The sequence below is a fragment of the Xiphophorus hellerii genome, chromosome 8, assembly GCF_003331165.1.
Source record: "Xiphophorus hellerii strain 12219 chromosome 8, Xiphophorus_hellerii-4.1, whole genome shotgun sequence".
In the NCBI taxonomy this organism is placed as follows: Eukaryota; Metazoa; Chordata; class Actinopteri; order Cyprinodontiformes; family Poeciliidae; genus Xiphophorus; species Xiphophorus hellerii.
This window is the reverse complement of record NC_045679.1, coordinates 526978-549129: the sequence shown is the minus strand read 5'-3', so window position 1 is coordinate 549129 and position 22152 is coordinate 526978. Positions and strand designations below refer to the sequence as shown.

The following is a 22152-nucleotide window of genomic DNA, read 5'->3' as shown; positions in this document are numbered from 1 at the left end:
TTCACACAAAAAAAGATCCAAAAATGTTAAAAATATATACAAAAAATAAGAAACAACTTTAACAGTAATAATAATAATAGTCCTCTTCTAATAACTGTGCAGTATTTTTATGTTATAATTTTGTACAGGATATCAGACTCACTAATGAATGTGTGACTGGGTGACTTTTTAAAATAATCAGATGTTTTTATTTCTTCTGTCCTCTCAGCAAACGATCCAGCAGTAAAACAAAATGTCTGCCTTTAGTTCAGAATGTTTTCTGTGGAAATGCTAAGAATCCATCTGTGACATAAAGAAATGTATGATTTCTTAAAAAAAACCTTCAACTTGCCCCAGTTTGTGGTAAATTGACGGTTTTACCTTTTCCAGTTTAACCTGAGTGATGCTTTGAGTTTTACTGAAGGAAACGATAAATTAACCATGAAGTTATTGATCAGGATATTTGAGTCAGAATCATGGACTGGAACTAACCAGCTTTTCTCAACCAGTCCAGTAACTAGTCCCAGCAGGTCTCTGAACAATCTGTGTCCAGCATGTGTGTGGTCTGTCAGCTGCTGTTTCCCTGACCTTTGACCTTATTACTATTATAATTATTTCCTCTTTAGTTTGTTTCTGGTCAGACTGAAGCAGGAAGTGACCAGCAGCTGAGCTAGTCATTATTTTAACACCAGAGACTGATTTCTGTTTCTTTCAGTTTTCTGCTCAGGTGACGCTGCTGTGACGTCATGTGACCCGGCCACGGCCCGGTGTGGGTCAGAAGGATGGTTCCGTCCTTAACTGTTGACCGGAAGTGACGTTCCTCCGCTCTGCGTGTCTGGGCCGACCTGCTGAGTGACTCAGTGCTGTGATGACAGCTCCAGGGAGGAGGCTGCCGGAATGCCTTACCTGTGCAGGTGCACCCGGTGCTGCGATCTGATTGGCTTCAGGTGCATCGATGTGCCCGCGCGCGGCCAATCAGCGCGCCGTGACGTCAGCGCGGATTCAAAGGATCGCTCAGATTTGTTTCCATCGGTGATTGAGGAAGAAGCCGCGGCCGTCAGCTCACCTGAGCAGGTAGATCAGTCCGAGCGTCCGTCCGCGCACCTGGCCGCCATGTCAGCCCCGACGCCACAGGTGAGTCCTGCTCCGTACCTACAGACCCGGACCGGTTGTGGGGCCCATCAGAACCGGTCCGGGTCACCGAGGTTCCGGCTGGAGTCACAGAGCTGCTGCTGCGGATTTACCTGTTGGTCCAGTTTGTCTCCTCCTCACCTGGCTTTGTCTTCCTGACACAAACACCTGAGACAATCACTTCCGGCTGCTCGGAACCAGCTGGTCCGGAACCGGTTGAAGGTTCGGAACCAGTTGGAAGTCCGGAACCGGACTGGTCCTCATGACACCAGCAGAAATCCTCCAGTAGAATTTTTCTGTCTTGTTTTTGTTCATATTTAATCTTTAATCTGTTCGTTTCATTAACTTTGATTTTTCTGGTTTCAGTTCCTCATATTTAAATATTAATCCATCTGAACCTGCTGAGCAGCAAAATGTTTTGATTCTGAAATCATGATAGAAAGTTTAGTGGAAGGAAGACGTTTGAGGTGAATTAATGAAATCCACACAGTGAGACATGTACTGTACAGTAAGTCGATGATCAATGACTCGTCGTCTTCAGTGGTTCATCTCTGAGCTTTGATCCCCAGGATGTGTTCTTGGTCCCATCCTGTTCCTACTGGACCAGAGGGTCAAAGGTCATCTTGCAGGAGAGGGTTTCCAGTCTGTTCTCAATGTCCTAGTCAAAGTATCAGAGGAAAGGGCGTGCCGTGGTGGCGTAGCGGTTAGCGCGACCCGCATTTGGAGGCCTTGAGTCCTCGACGCGGCCGTCGCGGGTTCGACTCCCAGACCCGACGACTGCATGTCTTCCCCCGTTTCCTGTCAGCCTACTGTCCTATCAGGAGCCACAAAATACCCTGGAGGGGTAAAAAAAACCAACCAAACAAAAAAAAAGTATCAGAGGAGAAATCGGTTTCTGTAGTCTCTCTCTCTGTGGTCCTGGTTCGGTTTAGATCAGGTTTCTGATCTGAGTGGATTCTGAGAGTAAAGCAGCTGCAGTCCAACAGGAAGTGACCCGGCCTCAGCCGCTGTGTGTTTCCTGTCAGGATGGGAAGCAGCAGCAGCTGGACATTCTGGACCCGCAGTTCCAGCAGCGGCTGGAGAACGCCCGGGCGCAGGTCCGGCAGGAGATCCAGCTGGAGCTGAAGATCAAGGAGGCGGCGGAGAGGATGCGGCGGGCGTACCCGAGCCGGCGGGGCGGCGCCGTGGACGGCGAGGTGAAGGCGTCCAACCGCAAGCTGGAGCAGCTCCACCTGCAGCTGCAGGAGCTCAACGCCATCTCCATGGCAACGGAGAAGGACGACCACACAGGTAAAAGGCTACAGCAGCTACAAACGTTCTGGAGCTGCTCAGGCCAAATAAATCAGAATAATTCAACTGGGATCCATTTTCCAGCTTTCAGGATTTCTTTAGATTTTTCCAGACGATGTTTAGCAGAAGCTAATGCTAACGCACTACACAAACCTGACATTTAGCAGAAGCTAATGCTAACACACTACACCAACCTGATATTTAGCAGAAGCTAATGCTAACGCACTACACCAACCTGATATTTAGCAGAAGCTAATGCTAACACACTACACCAACCTGATATTTAGCAGAAGCTAATGCTAACGCACTACACCAACCTGATATTTAGCAGAAGCTAATGCTAACGCACTACACCAACCTGATATTTAGCAGAAGCTAATGCTAACGCACTACACCAACCTGATATTTAGCAGAAGCTAATGCTAACACACTACACCAACCTGATATTTAGCAGAAGCTAATGCTAACGCACTACACCAACCTGATATTTAGCAGAAGCTAATGCTAACGCGCTACACCAACCTGATATTTAGCAGAAGCTAATGCTAACGCGCTACACCAACCTGATATTTAGCAGAAGCTAATGCTAACGCGCTACACCAACCTGATATTTAGCAGAAGCCCTGAAGCACGGCTTTAATTTTGACGTTTTGCTGACTCAGGGACTGATTGTTTCTCCTGGATCCTTATTGGTGAATTTAGGCTCCGCCTCCTCTCCGTGTCCCACGTAAGGTGGGAATCACCATAGCAACCAGGAGACTCAAATTTTAAATAAGTTTGTTGACTCTGTTTGTGCGTTTCAAAGCGGCCGTCCCAGAGGAGGAAGAGAACCAATCATCAGAGCCGAGTCAGTGGGAGGAAGTGACATCACCGCTGGCCAGCCGCATCAGAAATCTGAAGAAACAGCTGACGATGGAGACCAAAGTGAAGCAGGGCGCCGAGAACATGATTCAGACCTACAGCAGCAGGTCCTTCAAGGTGAGACCAACTTCCTGTCTCCTTCAAAATAAAGCTCCTCAACCGTGACCCGGTCCGAGCGGATCGGAGCCGTGACCCGGTCCGGTTTGTGTTCCAGGACCGGAAGATGCTGGCCACGGCCCAGCAGATGCTCCAGGACAGCCGGACCAAGATCGAGCTGCTGAGGATGCAGATCGTTAAAGTCGGCCAGGCCCGGGAGGAGGGCTCTTCCCTCGGTAACCGAACGGAGCGGTTCTGTCCTGGACCGGGTCCGGCCGGCTCTGAGCCGTCTCTCTGTCCCAGGTCCTGACGAGGAGATCATCGGCCCGGTGGAGCTGCGCGTCGCTGAGCTGCTGCACCGCATGAAGATCGAATCGGCCGTCGCCGAAGGAGCCAGGAACGTGTCGAAGCTGGTGGACCCGAAGGAGCGCCGGGTTCTGACCGAGGTACCGATCCGATCGGGTCAGGGATCCTGGCTGCCATCATTAACGGCCCTTCCTGCACTGCTGTGGTGTGGAGAGCTTTATCCTTTCTCATGTTGTTCTGCTTTTAGAAACACGGCCGAATATTAATCATATTTTCTGATCATAACTAGATGAACTACAACAACATTTGCTAATATGTAGCTATGGCACAACATCAGCTTTAATGGCCTATTCCAAGTCTGACAGCAGTGGAATGTGTGTAAATCAAGGCCCAAAGGCGACACAATTCAATAAACACGTCATTAAATAAATTAACACAATGAGAAATGCAGACATTAAATCCATAAAAACATTTATGATTCCATGTGGAAGTTGTTAACTGTAAAGTGTTGGTTATATTTAATGTTTCTTTAAACAGTTTAAGAACTAGTGGGCGGGGCTAACACTGTTTACTCCTCGGTGGGCGGGGCTAACACTGTTTACTCCTCAGTGGGCGGGGCTAACACTGTTTACTCCTCTGTGGGCGGGGCTAACACTGTTTACTCCTCTGTGGGCGGGGCTAACACTGTTTACTCCTCTGTGGGCGGGGCTAACACTGTTTACTCCTCTGTGGGCGGGGCTAACACTGTTTACTCCTCTGTGGGCGGGGCTAACACTGTTTACTCGTCGGTGGGCGGGGCTAATTGTGTTTTTAACGTTTGGTGGGCGGAGCTAACACTGTCAGGGAATTTGATTGGCCAGCAGTTGAGCAGTTTTTCATGATGGTTGTTGAGCCGGAAGCTGGAAAAACTTCAGTTTTTGTCAAATGTAGATTTTCTGTGGTTATTATTTCTATAAATATTGTTATTTAGTCCATTTTCATTTTGTTTTCATGACACTTTTTAAACTAATGCAAATATACAAATAATACAGTTTACCTCCAGTTTGTTATTTCATCTGTCCTTGGATCGCTGGGATCATTGACCATGATCCGATCGGTACTGAAGGGTTCTGATGGGTTCTGATCAGTTCTCCAGAAGGGTTCTGATGGGTTCTGTCCCTCCAGGCCCAGGCCCGGGTCCAGGAGTCGTCCCAGAAGGTGGACCTCCTGCGTCTCTCCCTGGAGCGGCGGCTCGCCGAGCTTCCTGAGGATCATCCCACGCGAGCCGCCATCATGGAGACTCTGGAGTCTGGAATCGCTCCGTCCTACGGAACGCCGAAGAAACAGTCCGCCGCTCCGTCGTCTTCCTCATCATCATCCTCCTCCTCCTTCTTCAGACCGGCCAGTCTAACAGGTCCAGTACTTTCATAACCCAGAAACATCCTGGAGGATCCACTGGACTCATGACTTCCTGTTTGGTGATGCTCGAACATGACGATGGTTTCCTGCTCACTCCCAGATGTCGCTCGGCTCTCGCTCACTAATCTCTTGATTCTCCTCCTGCCTGTTTCTCAGATGTCATTTTCCCGGGTTGAATCCTGAACCTCTTTTGGGTCAAACCTCAGGGAACTGAAATGTTTCTGAATAATAGAATAGAATAGAATAGAAGTACTTTATTCATCCCAGCAGGGAAATTATTTTGCAGTTACAGCAGCATAGAGACAAGACACACAACATCCACCACTGAGTAGCAGTTGTAGACAGGATAAAATAAGAATAAAATATAACATGCTGTTAATATAAAAAGCAACTTAAGAGAAGTCCCTGCAAAGATTCAAAACATGCAGATATGTATATGTAAATATATGTACAGCAAGTGTGCCACAGTGCAGTTGTGCAAAATCGGACTGATTAGTGCAGAACAATGATTTAGCTTTTATTGTACAGTGAGATGGCCTGTGGCAGGAAGAATTTCCTGTATCTGTCCCTACGGCAGCGGAGCTGGAGCAGCCTATGTGAGAAGGTGCTCCGCTGTCTGTCCACTATGTGGTGGAGAGGGTGCTGTTTATTGTCCATAATAGACAGAACCTTCTTCAGTGTCCTCCTCTCCACCACAGTTTCCAGGGACTCCAGCCTTAGTCCCAGTACAGAGCCAGCTTTCCTGATGATTTTGTCCAGTCTATTAGAGTCGCTGGCTCTGATGCTGCTTTCCCAACACACAGCAGCAAAGAAGATGGCGCCGGCAACAACACTGTGATAAAAGGTCTCCAACATCTTGCTGCACACATTGAAGGATCTCAGCTTCCTTAAAAAATAGAGTCTGCTCATCCCCTTCCTGCACACAGCGTCAGTGTTAGATGCCCAGTCCAGTCTGTTGCCGATTACAACTCCCAGGTATTTGTAATCCTCCACCTCCTCCACCACTTCCCCTTTGACCTTTAGTGGCCGTGAAGGTATCTTCTTCCTTCTGAAGTCAATCACCATCTCTCTGGTCTTACTAATGTTGAGCCTTAGAATAAGATCAAATCATGAAGTTCCTCCTAAATATCAGTTTAATTAGATCCAGAAGAATCGAGCGAGTCGCAGACTGACCCAACGCGGTGATTCTGACCCGGCTGTCGTCCTGCAGGCCGGCTGGAGGTCTGCCTGTTGGGCGTCCAGGACCTGCTGGAGGACGTTCCGGGCCGCAGCGCCGCCCAGTTCTCTGGGATCTACGCCGACGGGAAGTCCATGAAGGTGAAGGGTTCTGGACGGAGCGCCAACGGGAAGACGGGGAAGTCCGACGAACTGTCCTGTAAGGAATCTGCTGCATCCTGGCGGAGAAACGTTGATATTAACGTTGATGTTCCTGATTTAGATTCTGTTGGGAATGTCGGAGAAAGGCCCGTTTAATCCAAACCAAAACCTGACCGATGTTTCCGTCAGGTTTTAGTTTGAACCATTGAAATAATTGCTTCGTTTCTCGTGAGATCCAAAGCACCGCGGCTTGTTTGATCTGAGCAGAACCATCCAGAACATCCGGATCAGAAATGACCCGGTTTCTCCCTCCTGTCTGTTCCAGCGGAGGTCAGCGCCGTGCTGAAGGTCGACAACCGGGTCATGGGCCGGACTCACTGGAGGCCGCAGGGCAAGGAGGCCTGGGGCCAGAACTTCAGCACCGAGCTGGAGCGGGTCAGTACACTGGTGGTTCTGGTTCTGATCCGAACCAGAGAATAATTTTCCAGTCTGATGGGCCTTAGAGGCTCCAGACGGAGCAGAAAGTGGCTCCTGCTGTAAACCAGTAGTGATTGTGGTGCTGGTTCTGGTCCAGTCCAGGGAGCTGGAGGTGGCGGTGTACTGGAGGGACTGGCGGGCGCTGAGCGCCGTGAAGTTCCTGCGCCTGGAGGACTTCCTGGACAACCGCAGACACGGCATGTGTTTGGAGCTGGAGCCTCAGGGAATCGTCTTCATCGAGGTTTGACTGCTTCCCAGTTACAGGTCCAGTTATACAGAACCAGGGTCGGGTTCTCTTTGCTCTCATCACGTTTAACAGCAGAACCAACTGATCAGATTCCAGAACCTTCATGATCCAATAGCACCACATCGTCTGTGTAATCCAGCAGCATCTCTGTAGGACAGAAATGCAACATGAATCTAAATGAACGTTGAATAAAAGCTGCAGCAGTTTGGACTGTTAACTTACAGCAAGTAGTTTAACACCCAGTGACCCCTGACTGACCCCTGACTGACCCCTGAAGGACCCCTGACCTCACCCGTTTTCACCTTGAAGAGATGAAGAGCTGCAGACTTTTATCACAGAAAGAAAATGAATCGGTGTTGAGTTTTATAACTGAAAATCTTTCATTTAAGTCCTGAAACTTGATCAGCTCTTCATTTTTATTTCCAGGTGACGTTCATCAATCCCGTCATCGAGCGTCCGTCCAAACTCCAGAGGCAGATGAGGATTTTCCCCAAGGAAAAAGGTGAAAATCGCTTTAATATTTCTTGATGCTTTCAGGACATTTTTGTTAAATACGTACGATGCAGCGTTCAGAGTGAGTGTCTCGTACAGAGGCTACAGACCTCGACGTGGCCGCCCCGCGATCCACCAGCCGCCCCGCGATCCACCAGCCGCCCCGCGACCCACCGGCGCCCCGCGACCCACCAGCCGCCCCGCGATCCACCAGCCGCCCCGCGACCCACCGGCCGCCCCGCGACCCACCGGCCGCCCCGCGACCCACCGGCCGCCCCGCGATCCACCGGCGCCCCTCGGTGGATCGCGCCGGTGGATTGGTTCCTTTGTGTCTGAAAACTTTAATTCTCCACATCAAAACTTCAACACAAAGGTCAAACTTTATTCAGCTGAAAGTTTATCAGAGAGTAAACTGCGGGTTTAACATTTTTCTGGGAGAATGTATTTGGGGAAGCTAAGTGCGCTAAGCGTTTTCACAGCTAGCAAAACCAAAAGGTGCTAAACGGAGAAATTAGCTTCGCTTTTAGCGGATTAATCGAAAGTATGTCCAGAACTTCGTTGTTTTGGGAACCTGAACAGATTCTTCTGAAGAACCAAACGGATTCCTGTCCAGCAGCACCAGCAGGGCCCGGCGGGTCGGGTAGATGGGCCCGGTTGGTTCGGCTCAGTTTGGGTTTGGTTTTTTTTGTCGGTCGCTGTTGATGTCGGGTTATTGTAACGGAATCGTGACATAACCAGTGACTCCGCCCCCTGGCCAATCAGTGACCAGCAGTCTTCTGATGTCACGTTTTGCCTTGGACCCAGTGGAGTCGGTTCTAGTAAGGCCGGTTCCGAGTCGGGGAGAACGCTGTAAGATGTTTTGGTTCAGGAAACATGGCGGCTTGGTGACATCATCCTGGACCTGCTGTCTGCTTCCTCCAGGGAGGAACTTCCTCCGGGCGTCTCAGATGAACCTGAACTTCGCCACATGGGGCCGTCTGATGATGAACTTCCTGCCGCCATGCAACTCCCTGGAAGCCATGAGTCCGCCGCTGCCGGCCCCCATCGCCACGGCGTCCAGCGGCTCGCCGCCACGGTGAGAGTGGGATCCGTCAGAGATCCTCCGGATCGCCATCAGAGCTGATGAATCTGTTTCCTGTCAGAGAGCGAACTCCGTCCAGACTCGCCGTCTCCGAAGAATCCATCAGAAGAGCTTCACCTCCCTCCAGGAAGGAGACAAAAGACGCCTCGCAGGTCTGAGAGGAACGTTACAGTTATGATCAGAGACCAACATTTATTAACTCTCAGTTTGTCTCTGATTTTGGTCTGGAGAAGCCTCCTGACTGGAGGAGCAGCCTGAAACCCAGAAGGCAGGCCTCAGCTGGGCCGGCGCCGCAGTGAGTCTCAGAAAAACGTTTCCCTTCAATCAGTCTGAACAGATTTGATCTTTTTAACAAAGTTTCACAAACTTTATAAAAACTGATCAGGTGAGTTCTACAAATAATGATGTTTATGGAATGAAACCCTCAGCAGGTCATTTATTCATGTTCTGTAATCTGGATCAATAACCTGATCAGGAACCGAGCCGCCAGAACCTCAAAGGACCCGGAAGGATCCGCTGGTCATAATGTTTTGGCTGATTCCTGCGTCTTTAAACACTAAAACTGTAAAGTTTTCTGGATCGCAGCGTTTTGCAGCCAGAACTCTGCCGGCCCGGTCCAGAGGTCCGGTTCCTTCACCGTGTTTCGTCTGCAGGTCCGAGGCGCTGAAGATGGACGACTTCCAGTGCGTTTCCGTCCTGGGAAGAGGACACTTCGGAAAGGTACTGGAACGCCGGGATCCGCCGTAAAACCCAACGAAGGTCAACGACTAACAGAACCGCCTCTGACCCAAACCAAGGTTCTGCTGGCCGAGTACAAGAAGTCTGGGAAAATGTTCGCCATCAAAGCGCTGAAGAAGAGCGAGGTCATCACGCGGGACGAAGTGGACAGGTGAGGAAGATCCAGAACCTCATGGTACCGGTACAAAACACGGCCCAGTTCTGACCCGGTTACAGGAACTTTTCCTGAACTCATCATTCGGTGTGTTTAGCAGAACTTCCCAGAGAAACTCTGAAAGTTCTGGTGGAGTTCCTGACCCGGCAGAACTATTCCTGGTTCCGTCTGAAGCGGTCCGTCGGTTTGAGTGAAGTTAGATCTTCATTCAGCTGTTCTACATGTTGGCCTGTAGGAGGCGCCAGAGGAAAGTTTGTTTCAGTGGTTCTGGTTTGTCTGACCCGGTCCAGTCTGGTCTGCGAGAAGCGGATCTTGGAGGTGATCAACTCGGCCCACCACCCGTTCCTGGTCAACCTGCACGGCTGCTTCCAGACGGCCGAGCACGTCTGCTTCGTCATGGCCTACTCTCCGGGCGGAGACCTGATGAAGCACATCCACGCCGCCATCTTCTCCGAGAAACAATCCCTGTGAGCCGACGGCCCTCCGCTCGCTCCCGACGGTCCAGTCAAAGTACGGCACCTGGTTTCAGCTGGCTCTTATTGGTTTCCAGGTTTTATTCTTCGTGCGTTCTGCTGGGTCTGGAGTTCCTCCATCAGAACCAGATCGTCTACAGGTGAGTGGCTGAGGCCCCGCCCCCAGACGCGGCTCATTGGCTGGAATCTGCAGCGGGTTTCCTGTCTGTCCTCCAGGGATCTGAAACTGGACAACCTGCTGATGGACGCCGATGGATACGTCCGGATCGCAGACTTTGGTTTGTGCAAAGAAGGTGAGGAAAAAAACCAAACGGTTTCCTGTCTTTTGATTGGTCCAAAGGTTTGAACCAATGGCAGAGCGGCTACAGTCCAGCCCACCTGGACTCACTCACCTGACACCAGGATAACATGAAATGCCAGTTATATCTTTTATTGTGAAAATCCAAGTAAGACTGTTTCCTGTTAGTCCGTTAAGCATCAGGTGGTTCTGACCCATTTAACAAGCTAACAGGAAGCTGACACCGGGGGAGCGCCGTCTTTTGATCTCCATGGTGATTCCCTCCTTTGGGACTGGTTGCTATGGTGATTCCCTCCTTTGGGACTGGTTGCTATGGTGATTCAATAAGCAGGAAGGGAACCTGGGACCTGGGATGGTTCAGCAGATACAGAAACATGAAATGTTCTGCAGCTGGGATTAAACTTTTTGTTTCTGTAAACGATAAACTCTTCTGCCCTGAAGCTCTAACTGCCACCGGTTACCATGGGGATGACGGTTACCAGGGTAACCGTCATCTGTGTGTGTGCAGGGATGGGCCACGGCGATCGGACCAGCACCTTCTGCGGCACGCCGGAGTTCCTAGCTCCGGAGGTTCTGACGGAGAACAGCTACACCCGCAGCGTGGACTGGTGGGAACTGGGAGTTCTGGTGTTTGAGATGCTGGTGGGGGAGGTCAGTGACCCTCCGCAGAACGTTGCCGACGGTTCCGCAGGTTCCCGTTCTGAGGAGAACCCTGTTCTGTTCCAGTCTCCTTTCCCAGGTGACGATGAGGAGGAAGTGTTCGACAGCATCGTGAATGAGGAAGTGCGCTACCCTCGCTCCCTGTCGCCTCAGTCCAAGTCGCTCATCCAGCAGGTCGGTTCTGCTCCAACCTCCGGATCCGGCGGGTCCACTGGGTTTTATTGGTGATCTCTCTGTTCCAGCTGCTGCAGAAAAACCCGGACCGGAGACTCGGATCAGGGAAGGACGACGCCGCCGAGATCAAACGACACAAGTTCTTCCAGGTGGGTTCTGCAGAACCCGGAGCGGACCCGTTCTGGTGATGAAATGTTGAGTTTATTAGTTACCATGGAGACGGCGCTGAACTGGATTATATTTTGTTTCACTTGGCTGGGATTAAGTGGACCAAGCAACTGTTCTGTGAAGTTCTGATGTCGGCGGCTCGGTTCTGTTTGGGCTTAAGGTTCTAATCCGGTTCTCCCCAGGGAATGGACTGGGACGCCCTGCTGGCCAAGCAGCTCAAGCCCCCCTTCCTGCCGACCATCTCGGCTCCGCTGGACGTCAGCAACTTCGACGAGGAGTTCACGCGTCTGAAGCCGGTTCTGACGCTGCCGCGGACGCCGACCGCCGTCGGCGCCGAGCATCAGCAAGTCTTCAACGACTTCGACTTCTCCCTGATCAGCTGACGGCCTGGCCCCGCCCACTAGGGGCAGGGGACGTGACTCCGCCCACCAGCTGTTTTAAACGGTGGAGCTGATGGCAGCACTTTGCTCCCAGTCTGAGCTGTAAATATCCTGAAGATCAAAAACAGAGAATTTATCTTTCTGTGATTGTTTTAAATTATTCTGCAGAAATGTGGATGTGATGATGATGATGATGATGATTTATTAATCCAGCCTGTTTAACGTGAGAATTGATGAATAAAAGCTGGACTTTCTTCTCAGTAACGACTTTATTTCAGTTCAGAGGTAAAAAATCACGAACACAGAATCAATAAGTCAGAAAAACGATATTTAGATGAGTTGGTATAAACTGGAGCTCCGACATGGGAAACTTTAATATATTATAAATATATATATTATAAATATATATATATAATATATATATATATATATATATATATATATATTATATATATATATATATATCTCCATATTATATATAATATATATATAATATATATTATATATCTATATTATATATCTATATATATAATATCTCCATAGCCCCTCAGTTTACGCTGCAGCTTCTTCTGCCTGGAAAACTGAACATGTTGAAAACATCCCAGTTCTGGGAATAAAGGTAAAGAACTGGACCCGGTAGAACCTGAGGGACCCAGAAACACCAGACATGCAGCAGGAACCCGGTCTGAACCGGCAGGTGAAACAGGAAGTCCGTCAGTCAGCTTCCTGTCGGGATCAAGACAAACAAACGACCCGGATAAAAACTTTGATGTTCCCAGAAACCCTGAGACTGAGTCCAGTTCTGACAGGAAGTCACAGCTTGGACCTCCGGCTCACTTCCTGTTTCTGGGTTTATTGGTTGAATCAGCTCCTGTCCACTGGTACCAGAACCACCAGAGCTCTGAGTCTTAATCTGGTCCAACATTTGGACCTTAAACAACTTTAGTCCTGATTTCCCAGAACGTGATCCGGGTCGGTCGGGACCGATTGGCTGGCAGAACAGAACCAGCTGTGACCCAGTTAAACCGGCGCTGGTGATCCGACACCGTGAGCGGCTCAGAACCTAAACCGGGTCGCTGTCCTCCCTGAAGTACGCCTGCTCCCAGACCACGCTGCCCCACTGGCAGAAGAACCCCCACAGGTTGCGGGCGGCGCCGCGGTCGAACGGGTTCTGGTCGGCGCCGCAGTGTTTGAGGTAGGAGATGCGGTGGCGCGACATGAACTCCCAGGTGGTGGCGTTCATGGACACCAGGTAGAGGTGCGACCCGAGCAGCAGCAGCACCACCAGCGCCAGCGGCGCCAGCAGCCCGCAGACGGCCAGCAGCACGCCGTTGGAGCGCAGCCACCGCGACCAGGAGGGGGCGTGGCCCAGGCCCGTCCTGAGGAGACACACGGCCGTCAGCGCCCACGCTCCCTGACCTCTGACCCGGGGCGGGGTGGGGGGCGTACTCACCAGGCGACGTGAAGCCCCCACAGCAGCACCAGCAGCTGCAGGGCCAAGTAGAGGAGGAACCAGCGGTGGTTCCGCTCGCCGACACAGTTCTCGATCCAGGGGCAGTGATGGTCGTAGCGCCGCACGCAGTGCTGACACGTCTGGCAATGCTTCGACCTCATTGGCTGCTGCTCCGCACATACACACACACACACACACACACACACACACACACACACACATCATCATCATCTTCATCATCATCCTCCATGTTTTCATTCTTTGGATCCATCATAACTTGATAAACATCTAAAATATGTTTAAGTTTCTTCTTTAAGTGAATCTACTGAAGATTTTCATTTAAATAAATGTTTTTCTCAGTTAACCCATTTCTGCTCACTGGTCCAACTGGTCTCACTGGTCTCACTGGTCCAACTGGTCTCACTGGTCTCACTGGTCTCACTGGTCTAACTGGTCTCACTGGTCTCACTGGTCCAACTGGTCTCACTGGTCCAACTGGTCTCACTGGTCTCACTGGTCCAACTGGTCTCACTGGTCTCACTGGTCTCACTGGTCTAACTGGTCTCACTGGTCTCACTGGTCCAACTGGTCTCACTGGTCTAACTGGTCCAACTGGTCTCACTGGTCTAACTGGTCTAACTGGTCCAACTGGTCCAACTGGTCCAACTGGTCTCACTGGTCCAACTGGTCTAACTGGTCTCATATGAGTCGGTTTTTCAGCTGTTTTGCTGATGTTGATAATTTTAAATAGATGTTAATACTAATAATTAAATGAATGCAGATGGCTGCTTGTACTGCTGTAGGTTCTGGTTCTGGTTCTTCCTGTTAAAGGGAGTTTTTCCTCTCCACTGTCGCCCCCTGCTGGTCACTGATCTGCTGTTTCCTTAGGTAGAAACTTCAACCAGTTTGACTAATAAATTCCTGAGTATAAATCATATTTCTGCCTTTAGCTTCTGTCTGTCTGACCTGAACCTCAGAGGAAAAGTCAAAGTTTCTTCCGGTTTGGATGTTTGTTTGCCGCGTCGCTTCCTGAGCCTCCATGTAGATGAATAAATGACCTCAGAGGGATTCGTACCTGCAGCAGGCAGCGGCCGCAGCGGCGCTGACGCAGCGACTTGGTGCTGGGCGGGATCATATCCTGCTGCTCCTCCGTTACTCCCAGAGTGAACTGGAACACACAGAGCCCACATCATGACACCGCCACCACCGCACTCCAACTGACAGACAGAACCAGAAGAGACTTTATGATCTGCAGTTTAAACTCCTCAGAGTTTATTAACAGACACTATAAATTATTATTTATTATAATCATAAAAACATAAATATGATTCATCGTCGTCTCAATAAATTTAAATTATGTTAAATTCAAGAACTAAACTTTCAGTTTTTCAGGTTTTATTTTTGCTGTTTTCTCCATTATTTGTTCCATCAGAGCATCAATAAATATCAGAAAATTAAAAAATATAATCAGATCCACTTTATAAATGTTCCTTAAGCCAGTGGTGTCCTGATAGAAGCCTGATTAGAATAGGAATGTTTGTCTGTCAGGAAAACTATTTGTGTTTGTGGCGATATGAATGCAGCCAGTTAATAAATGTTATCAAAATATTTCCACAACATATTGCGATAAATTTCTCACTCTGGATCGTCCAGCTCTGGTTTGCAGTGTGTAACTGCTGGTTCTGGTTCTGTTGGATCAGTTCAATCCAGAACATTCCCAAAGTCTGGAGACACTCTGACTTTAGGCCCTAATTTAATTCTGAGATTAAAGTTGGACTGATCCGATTTATCGGGTTAATCTCCAGGTTCTGGATGCAGAACCTGGAGCAGAAAGGCTCCCAGACCTGCGTGGTTCCGACCCAGACCACAACAGGTGTTATAGATTAACTGGTGGCAGCAGCTGGGAGAGACAGATCTTCCTGTGGGCGTGGCTTTTTAGGACCCCTTTACCAAACCAGGAAGTAAACAATGTGATAAATTTAAAGAACTACAAATCTTTGCAAAAATGCAATCCGATTCTGTAAGACAACCATTAAGATCTCGGGAATAACTGATTAGAAAGACTTTTATTGGTCTAACATGGAATGTTGCCTTTTTTTACATTAATCTGCAAAATCACCAAAAACATGTAAATTACACAGAACTTGTTCTGATTTCTGTGATGCTTCAGAGGCTGAAACTCATCAAGGGAAAATGGAAATAGATCTAAAGATGCCATAAACAGATATCAGAGCAAAGATTCATCCCTGAAAGCCACATAAGTGTTGAAGATTGAAGATCCATGGGATTAAAATAAAATGTTTAAAAAGATCGACTGGCTGTTGTTGTTTTCACATCTCCCTCATATTGTAGATATTTCAATTAGATATCCACAGAAACTATAGCAAAATCTTTTTAAACACTGTTTTTCTAACATGTTACAGTTTATTTCCTAGTTCATGGCAGATCCATGTGAAAGTGTCATTTCTTCTTTATTGTTGATATTTTTCTCGTAATTTAATTAAACATCTTTATTCTTTTCATCAAGTGACTCTAAAACTCAACAATAAGAGACAAAAAACTATTATACTAGATATTATTATAAGTATCTTTTATACTTTTACATCAGAAACGGTTCAAATCTTCACTCAAACTGAGATTCTGAAAGTGTCACCAGTTAATCCAGGTTTGCCTCTTAAAGCGCAGAGTGTCTGATAGATCAGGATCAATAACAGGTGATTATTGGACTTTTGTTGGCCGATATAGTTTAGTGGATTAAACGGCTCTCTGAGCTCAGTGACCGCTGGTTCCAGTTCAGTTAGAGATTTAGTCTAATTTACTTTTTGGACCAGTTTATTTTACTGTCTATAAAATAAAATCCACTTGCTGCCAATGTTTTGAAGGTAACATCGTTTAGCAGGTTTGCCAGGCAAACTTTTAACTGTAAGGATTTTGTGAAATTACTAAATTACACAGCTTTGTGTCTGCAGCCCAGTTAAGGTGCAAACGAAATAAAGTGGCTTCTATTAAATGAGCAAAGAATTAGTTTGCATGATATCAGAACCGTTTACATTTATTGACATGTTAGCAGAACATGTCAGTCAATATAAGACAGAGAAAATATAAAATAATCATCAGTTCTCTAAATGCAGGGTGATGGTAGAAATTCTTAGTTTAGCTAGATGAAATGAATTTATTCTGGTGAAGCTGAATGTGAATGGGATTATCCTGTTACTCACTGACCTGGTTTTGCTCCAATGAGAAGCGAACTCAACGCTGCTCTGTAGAAACTTGTTTTGAAACATAATTTTCACATTTAACATTAAACATATTTGCTTCAAATGGGATTTATAGTAAAGTTTTGCAAACGGTTTTGTCACACAAGTAGCATTTTTCAACAGGCATCAACACAGCCACCTACAATTTAGAACCATCTGCGGTGCGCAAAGGTTTCAACCAGTTAATCTAGTCACCAGTTAATCCATAACACCGGCTCACCTGCAGGTCGCTGTCCTCAGTCAGGATGAATCCCGGATCCATGAGCGACACCGCGAAGTACAGAAGAACCGACACCAGAACCAGCAGGACGAACAGAACCGGCTTCAGCAGCTGGCCCGTCTCCTCCTGCTTCCTCAGCTCTGCCGGGGAAACACAATAAAAGTCCTGACCTGGAAAACCTGGAACTCCTGGAACTCCTGGAGCCCCCTCGGACGGACTCACCTGTGTCATACAGGAAGAGGATGAGCGTGATGATCCAGGTCAGAACCACATGGGCCGTCCTCACCAGGAATCCCGAACCGAACACATTCTTGAACATCGTCCTAACATTCCAGAACTTCCATGCTAACCTTCAGGGAGCTGGGAATGTCAGCTGGGAATCCGGAGACTGCGGGATGTGAACAGCTCGGGAAGGACCCAGGCTGGACTCAGTCAGAACCTCAGAACAGTTCTACTGGACCGGGTCAGGTTAAAGGAACTAACCGCAAACAGAAAACAGTCGAAACCCGCGTCTGAATCCGTGTTTTCGGGCCAGCGGTCCGCTAGCATTCCGCCGCTCAGCGGGTTGTTGTCGTCCTGAACGCACACAGCTCTGATTGGTCGACAGGAGACACGTGACAGAGCAGGAGCCTGACAGAACTGCAGCCGCAGCCGCCATCTTGCTCAGGGGTTCTGACCGTTTAGTTCACTTTATTTAATTTTAGTTTCTTTTACATCTTTCCCTTTTTATACTATTTCGGTTTTTTATTTTATTTTACTATAAAATAGTTATGTTTTATAAATTTTGTTTTAATGTGCTGATGTTTATTCGTTAGTCGGCTATTTTGTTTTTAAATGATTTTAGTTTTATGCTTTTTTCAGTTTACACCATTATATCTTTTACAGAAATGTATTTCTAATTGATTTACCAATTCGTTAATGTATTTTCTGAATCAGATTTTAACTGTTGTTTTTCTGTTTAACTTGATCATTAATTATTGTTGTTTGGAACCGAGGTGCTGCCCCCTCCTGGTGTGTTTGGCTCATTGTAGCAACATGACTTCCTGTTTCAGAGTATTAGAAACATCCCCACACCATCATGCCTGCACCACCGTGCTTTACAGGTCTGTGACTTGAACTCAGCGTTTGGGTTTCTGAGTCAGTACGATAAAATTAAACAGTTTGAATCATCTTTTTATTTGTTGGTATAAAAACAGTTTACATAATGTTTTCAGTTGATCCCTGATTGGTTGACTGGTTCTCCAGGCCCGGTGTCTCTGTGGTTCTGATCCGATCAGGCCTGCAGCTCTGCAGCTGCTGCTCCATCCAGGATGAACGGCGTTCTGATGGTTTTCCCCTTCAGCAGCTCCAGGCCCTGGGAGCAGGAGGAGTTCTGATTATTAGTTATTAATAACCAGAACCAGGTTCAGAACCAGAACCCGACGTGGTTCTGCTCCTCACCTCTCCAAAATACGACACCAGAGGAGAAATCTCACATTTCAGCGCCGGATGATTCTCTGCTGATGAACTGAGGACGACAGGAATTCAATATCTACTACAAACACAAACTGAACCTTCATGTGAGCGTAGGGTCAGTGACCTCTGACCTGGGCAGCATCTGGATGCCGTTCCCCTGTTCATCCAGCAGGGCGGCGCCAGCGGCCGCTGCCCAGCGGCAGTGCTGGGCCAGCAGGGCGTTCCTGGCCGCGCTGGGCGTGTCGGATGGCGCTCCGTCTGCGTTCTTCAGAGGGGAGAACTCGTCCTCCCTCTGGACCTCCAGCACCACCAAACTCCTGCAGAGAAACCAGCTGGGTAATCCAGATTACCAGCAGCCTGGAAACACGCCGGATTATCCGTACCTGGAGAACGGAAACACGTCAAAAACAAACTTCTCCATCTTGATCCCGTTGGGTTCGGTCGGTTTCACCTGATTCCCACAGGAGTCCACAAACGGGACTTTCTTCAGAGCAACGTGAGGCTTCAGCTGGTCCTTAAACGTCCTGGAAGAGCCAAGGTCAGCAGAGGTCAGCAGACATTCCAGGTTAATGTGACGGTACTCCGTCCTGGCGGGTTTCTCACTCGACCACGTCCTGCAGGAAGCTCCTGGTGAAGAAGTGGTTGCAGATGTTTCCGGCGCTGTAGACCAGTTCTCCGGCTGATCCTCGGAGCCGGGCCGTTTCGGGTCGGATCTCGCTGTACTCCACCACCTGAGGGACTCCGCCCACCCTGCAGACCACGCCCACCGGCTCGGCTGGGTGGCTCTTCTCCACCACCTGGTGGAGCAACGGAGCGGTCTGGACTCAGAGCGAGCAGCAGCTAGCAGGCTAACAAGCTAATGCTACTGAGCTAAATTCAGCCATGTTGATTCACACGGCGCTGATGAAATGTTTTCTGCTTTCAGAATGTTGTTGTGAATCTGAGCTGCATAAATAAACTGAATGTTTAAAAATGAAAATCAGTGAAATTTACTTCCAGCTGAGATCTGGACAGGATGTCAGGGTCTGATTTATCTGCTCTGATGTTTTCTTGCTGCAGGTCAGAGGTCAACTCAACATCCTCCTCTGGCTCTGATTTGTTACATTTATCTGAAGTTTCCAGGTGAATTAATCCAAAAGGAAACCTGGAAATTAAACTGATAAATTCCAGGAACAAACTTTGACCCTACAGATTTCTGGTTTTTCCACTGGAAGACGGGATCCAATCGATTTACATGAATTCAAATTTGACACAGAAATGAAACTTTTAAACTTGTCTGTGTTCTGGATGAGACCTGAACCTTCGGATCGTCGTTCTGAGCGAACCAAAGGAAACGTCCCAACCTTGGCGCCGCAGTCGGCTCCTTTCGCCACACAGAAGCCAACGAACAGCGGGTCGGCCATCTTGACCAGGATGTTGTCCACACAGTAGACGTGGACGAACTCCACTCCTCTGCGCTCCATGTCCTCCAGGACGCCGTTGTCCTCCAGCGCCTGGTACAGACCGCCGTTACCGTCTGACAGGGAGCAGACGGCCGTCACAGAGGTCACCAAGGGTTAGATTAGATAGCATTTATTGTCATTGAACAGAATTCAACGAAATTTCCATTGCAGCTCCCGTGCAAAAGGTCAAATATATACAGTAAAAATAAACAAACACACAATAATAATAATAACAATATATACAACTAAATTAACTAAAGGCACTCAACCATCCAAAGAAGTAGCAGCAGGTCCAATTATAGCAAAGTACAGATGATGTGACAGTGCAAAGTGCAGAACAATATGGCTGTGTGGGGGGGGGGGGATATGTATGTATGTGTGACTGCGAGGTTATGATATGTGTGGGAGGGGGGGGGCGGCAGGGAGTAATGGCTCTGACGGCTGTGGGGAAGAAACTGTTTCTCACTCTGTTTGTTGTAATCCGTATATTCCTGTACCGCTTGCCTGATGGCAGCGGCACAAACAGTCTGTGGCCATCATGGATCTGCTGCGTTTCCTGACCAGACCCACCTGGCGCCATGGCGATCTTCCCTTTGCCCTCCAGGATGACCTTCCCGTCAAAGGTCACGGCCGGGATCATGCGCTGCTCGAACATGACGACGTTGGAGGGCTGCAGGCCGAAGTGAGCGTTCTCCTGGAAGAAGGTCTGGGTCGGCTTCAGGGTGAACTCACTGGTCATGATGTACCTGGACAGGTGAGGAAGAGGACGAAGAGGAAGAGGAGGAGACGGTCTGAGCTTTAATCAAAACCGACCGACTCCAAAACAACCACATCAGGGAGGGGTTAGCGTCCGAGACGGTTCTGGTTCCTCAGCCAATCAAAATGCTCGAAAGAACGCATGAGGGCAGCCGGCCAATCGGTGATGATCTCTTATACACCGGAATAAATCTGCCACGCAGGTTGTTGGAGTTTCTGGAAATGTTTTTAAATTTAATCTGAGCTCCAAGGCCTAAAATTTGCAACTTTTGAAACTCAGAAAATGTCAAAAATCTTTGACTTTATGAGCTCAGAAGATTTCAAAGTAAAATTTCTGAGTTTTTCTTTTGAAGCCCAGAAATCTCATCGAGTTTTTTATTTTATTTTAGAACATTTCTTAGATAATCTCAAATTTTCAGAGTTTTTAGGTGTATATTTATTCATTTTTCCGCCTGTAGCAGGTGGTTGAAGGTTTCTTGTGCTCAGATGGTTCCTCCTCCAGCGGAGGGTAAAGTTCTCCTCCCTGTTGGCCCAAATCTTGCCGTCGGTTCTGCTCTCACCAGGGAACGGTGCATTTGGACCCCAGTCGGCTCTCTGCCAGCTGCTGGATCTTCAGGATCCGCTCGGCTTGGATCTGGTACAGCGTCTTCCCGCTCGGCAGCCCGACGTCGAACATCCCTTTGGGGTATCGGACCCCGAGCCGCGTCCCCTGACCTCCGGCCAGGAGCAGAACCGCGACCCGACTCCTGGAGATCTGCAGGAATCCTGATCAGAAAGGACAGTTTCATCATTTATATTCATTATGTCAACATTTTTAGCTGGAACTGGAATTTTTTCCAACTTTTTAACCATTTCTGATGTTCATATGTTTAATATTTGTATCCATCTGGCGCTGATGATGCCTCAGAACTTTTTAAGCCCAACAGTTTGGTTTCCAGAATATTTCTGCTCAAACTAACAGAAAACAAACTTTCTTATTTTGAATCTTGTAAATATGTAAAACTGGCAGCTGAACATCCTGGGAATTGAACCAGCAACCTTCCGATCAGCCATCTTTCTTTCTACCTGAATGTTCCTGGCATTCCTCCAGGCGCCATTTTCAATCTGAAGTGCTCCCTCTAGAATCACATGCTGACGTCACACTACCTTCTCAAACCTGATTGGATGATGCAGTTTGTGTTTTGACTGGTTCTGAGGTGAAACTTGGTCCAAAGCTGGAGGAGAGTCATTACCTTAGTAATTAATCATTAGGGCGCATGCGCACTCACTCCTCAAAACCATAACTAAACAGTCTGCAGAGATTTTCTGAGCTATCGCGAGAAAACACGTTGTTAAAATCCCAGCGGCTGGAACCTCGGTTGTGGTTCTGGTACCTTCACGCTCCCATCCGGCCAGACAGTCCGGGTCGCTCGTCCTCACGCTGCCCATGCTCTCCGGGGGAACCGGCTCCAGGTTCGGCTCCAGGTCCCGGTCCGGAGCGCAGGACGCGGCGGCTGCTGCCTCTGCGGCCGCCCGGCAGTGCTCCTCCAGCCGCGGCAGGTCCAGCTGGGCCAGCTCCCGCAGGAACTCCTCCTGCTGCTCCGAACCGAGCTCCGGCCAGAACCGCAGGACGTGGGCCTGGCCCGAACCGTCCAGAGCGGTTCGGATCTGCTGCAGGGACGGCATGGCTGGAGCGGTTCTGGTTCTGGTCCCGCAGCGCAGTCAGGAAGTGACGCCTGGCGGCTGAGCAGCTCGTGACTGAAGGCAGACATGATTCCAGAACCGGAAACCGCAGAGCCGGGTTCCGCTGATGGAGGCGGTTTTCCTCATGACGTCACAGAGAAACCATCTATTCATGTTTTCTTTAAAC

The 22152-nt window shown here is 48.7% G+C and overlaps 3 protein-coding genes across 7 annotated transcripts; 1 reads left to right on the top strand and 2 right to left on the bottom strand.

Moving 5' to 3' along the window:
* The first annotated feature begins 961 nt into the window (after positions 1–961).
* pkn3 (protein kinase N3) lies at positions 962–11980 on the top strand. 5 transcript variants are annotated; one of them, XM_032569199.1, is made up of 22 exons: positions 962–1113; positions 2136–2400; positions 3206–3378; positions 3476–3593; positions 3661–3803; positions 4828–5056; positions 6272–6436; positions 6704–6813; positions 6953–7096; positions 7529–7604; positions 8516–8669; positions 8737–8827; positions 8909–8970; positions 9329–9395; positions 9473–9564; positions 9858–10034; positions 10118–10180; positions 10257–10333; positions 10847–10989; positions 11065–11172; positions 11241–11321; positions 11523–11980. In XM_032569199.1, the coding sequence occupies exons 1-22, from the start codon at positions 1093–1095 to the stop codon at positions 11721–11723; spliced, it is 2760 nt and encodes a 919-aa protein (XP_032425090.1). In that variant the 5' UTR covers positions 962–1092; the 3' UTR covers positions 11724–11980. The 5 variants fall into 5 exon arrangements, 3 of the variants coding, with proteins under 3 accessions (XP_032425090.1, XP_032425089.1, XP_032425091.1); XM_032569198.1 differs by having other exon boundaries at positions 8906–8970; XR_004340083.1 differs by lacking the exon at positions 11523–11980 and having other exon boundaries at positions 8906–8970; positions 9803–10034; positions 11241–11279.
* zdhhc12b (zDHHC palmitoyltransferase 12b) lies at positions 11971–17395 on the bottom strand. Its single transcript, XM_032569239.1, has 5 exons — positions 16873–17395; positions 16651–16790; positions 14249–14341; positions 13174–13340; positions 11971–13099 (listed from the first exon to the last, which is right to left on the bottom strand). Exons 1-5 carry the CDS (start codon positions 16967–16969, stop codon positions 12784–12786), a joined length of 813 nt encoding a protein of 270 aa, XP_032425130.1. The 5' UTR covers positions 16970–17395; the 3' UTR covers positions 11971–12783.
* A 407-nt stretch (positions 17396–17802) lies between these two features.
* uap1l1 (UDP-N-acetylglucosamine pyrophosphorylase 1 like 1) lies at positions 17803–22089 on the bottom strand. The gene is made up of 9 exons (XM_032569218.1): positions 21677–22089; positions 20864–21068; positions 20118–20293; positions 19449–19621; positions 18709–18902; positions 18489–18629; positions 18237–18422; positions 18091–18157; positions 17803–18004 (listed from the first exon to the last, which is right to left on the bottom strand). Exons 1-9 carry the CDS (start codon positions 21966–21968, stop codon positions 17924–17926), a joined length of 1515 nt encoding a protein of 504 aa, XP_032425109.1. The 5' UTR covers positions 21969–22089; the 3' UTR covers positions 17803–17923.
* Positions 22090–22152: the final 63 nt, after the last annotated feature.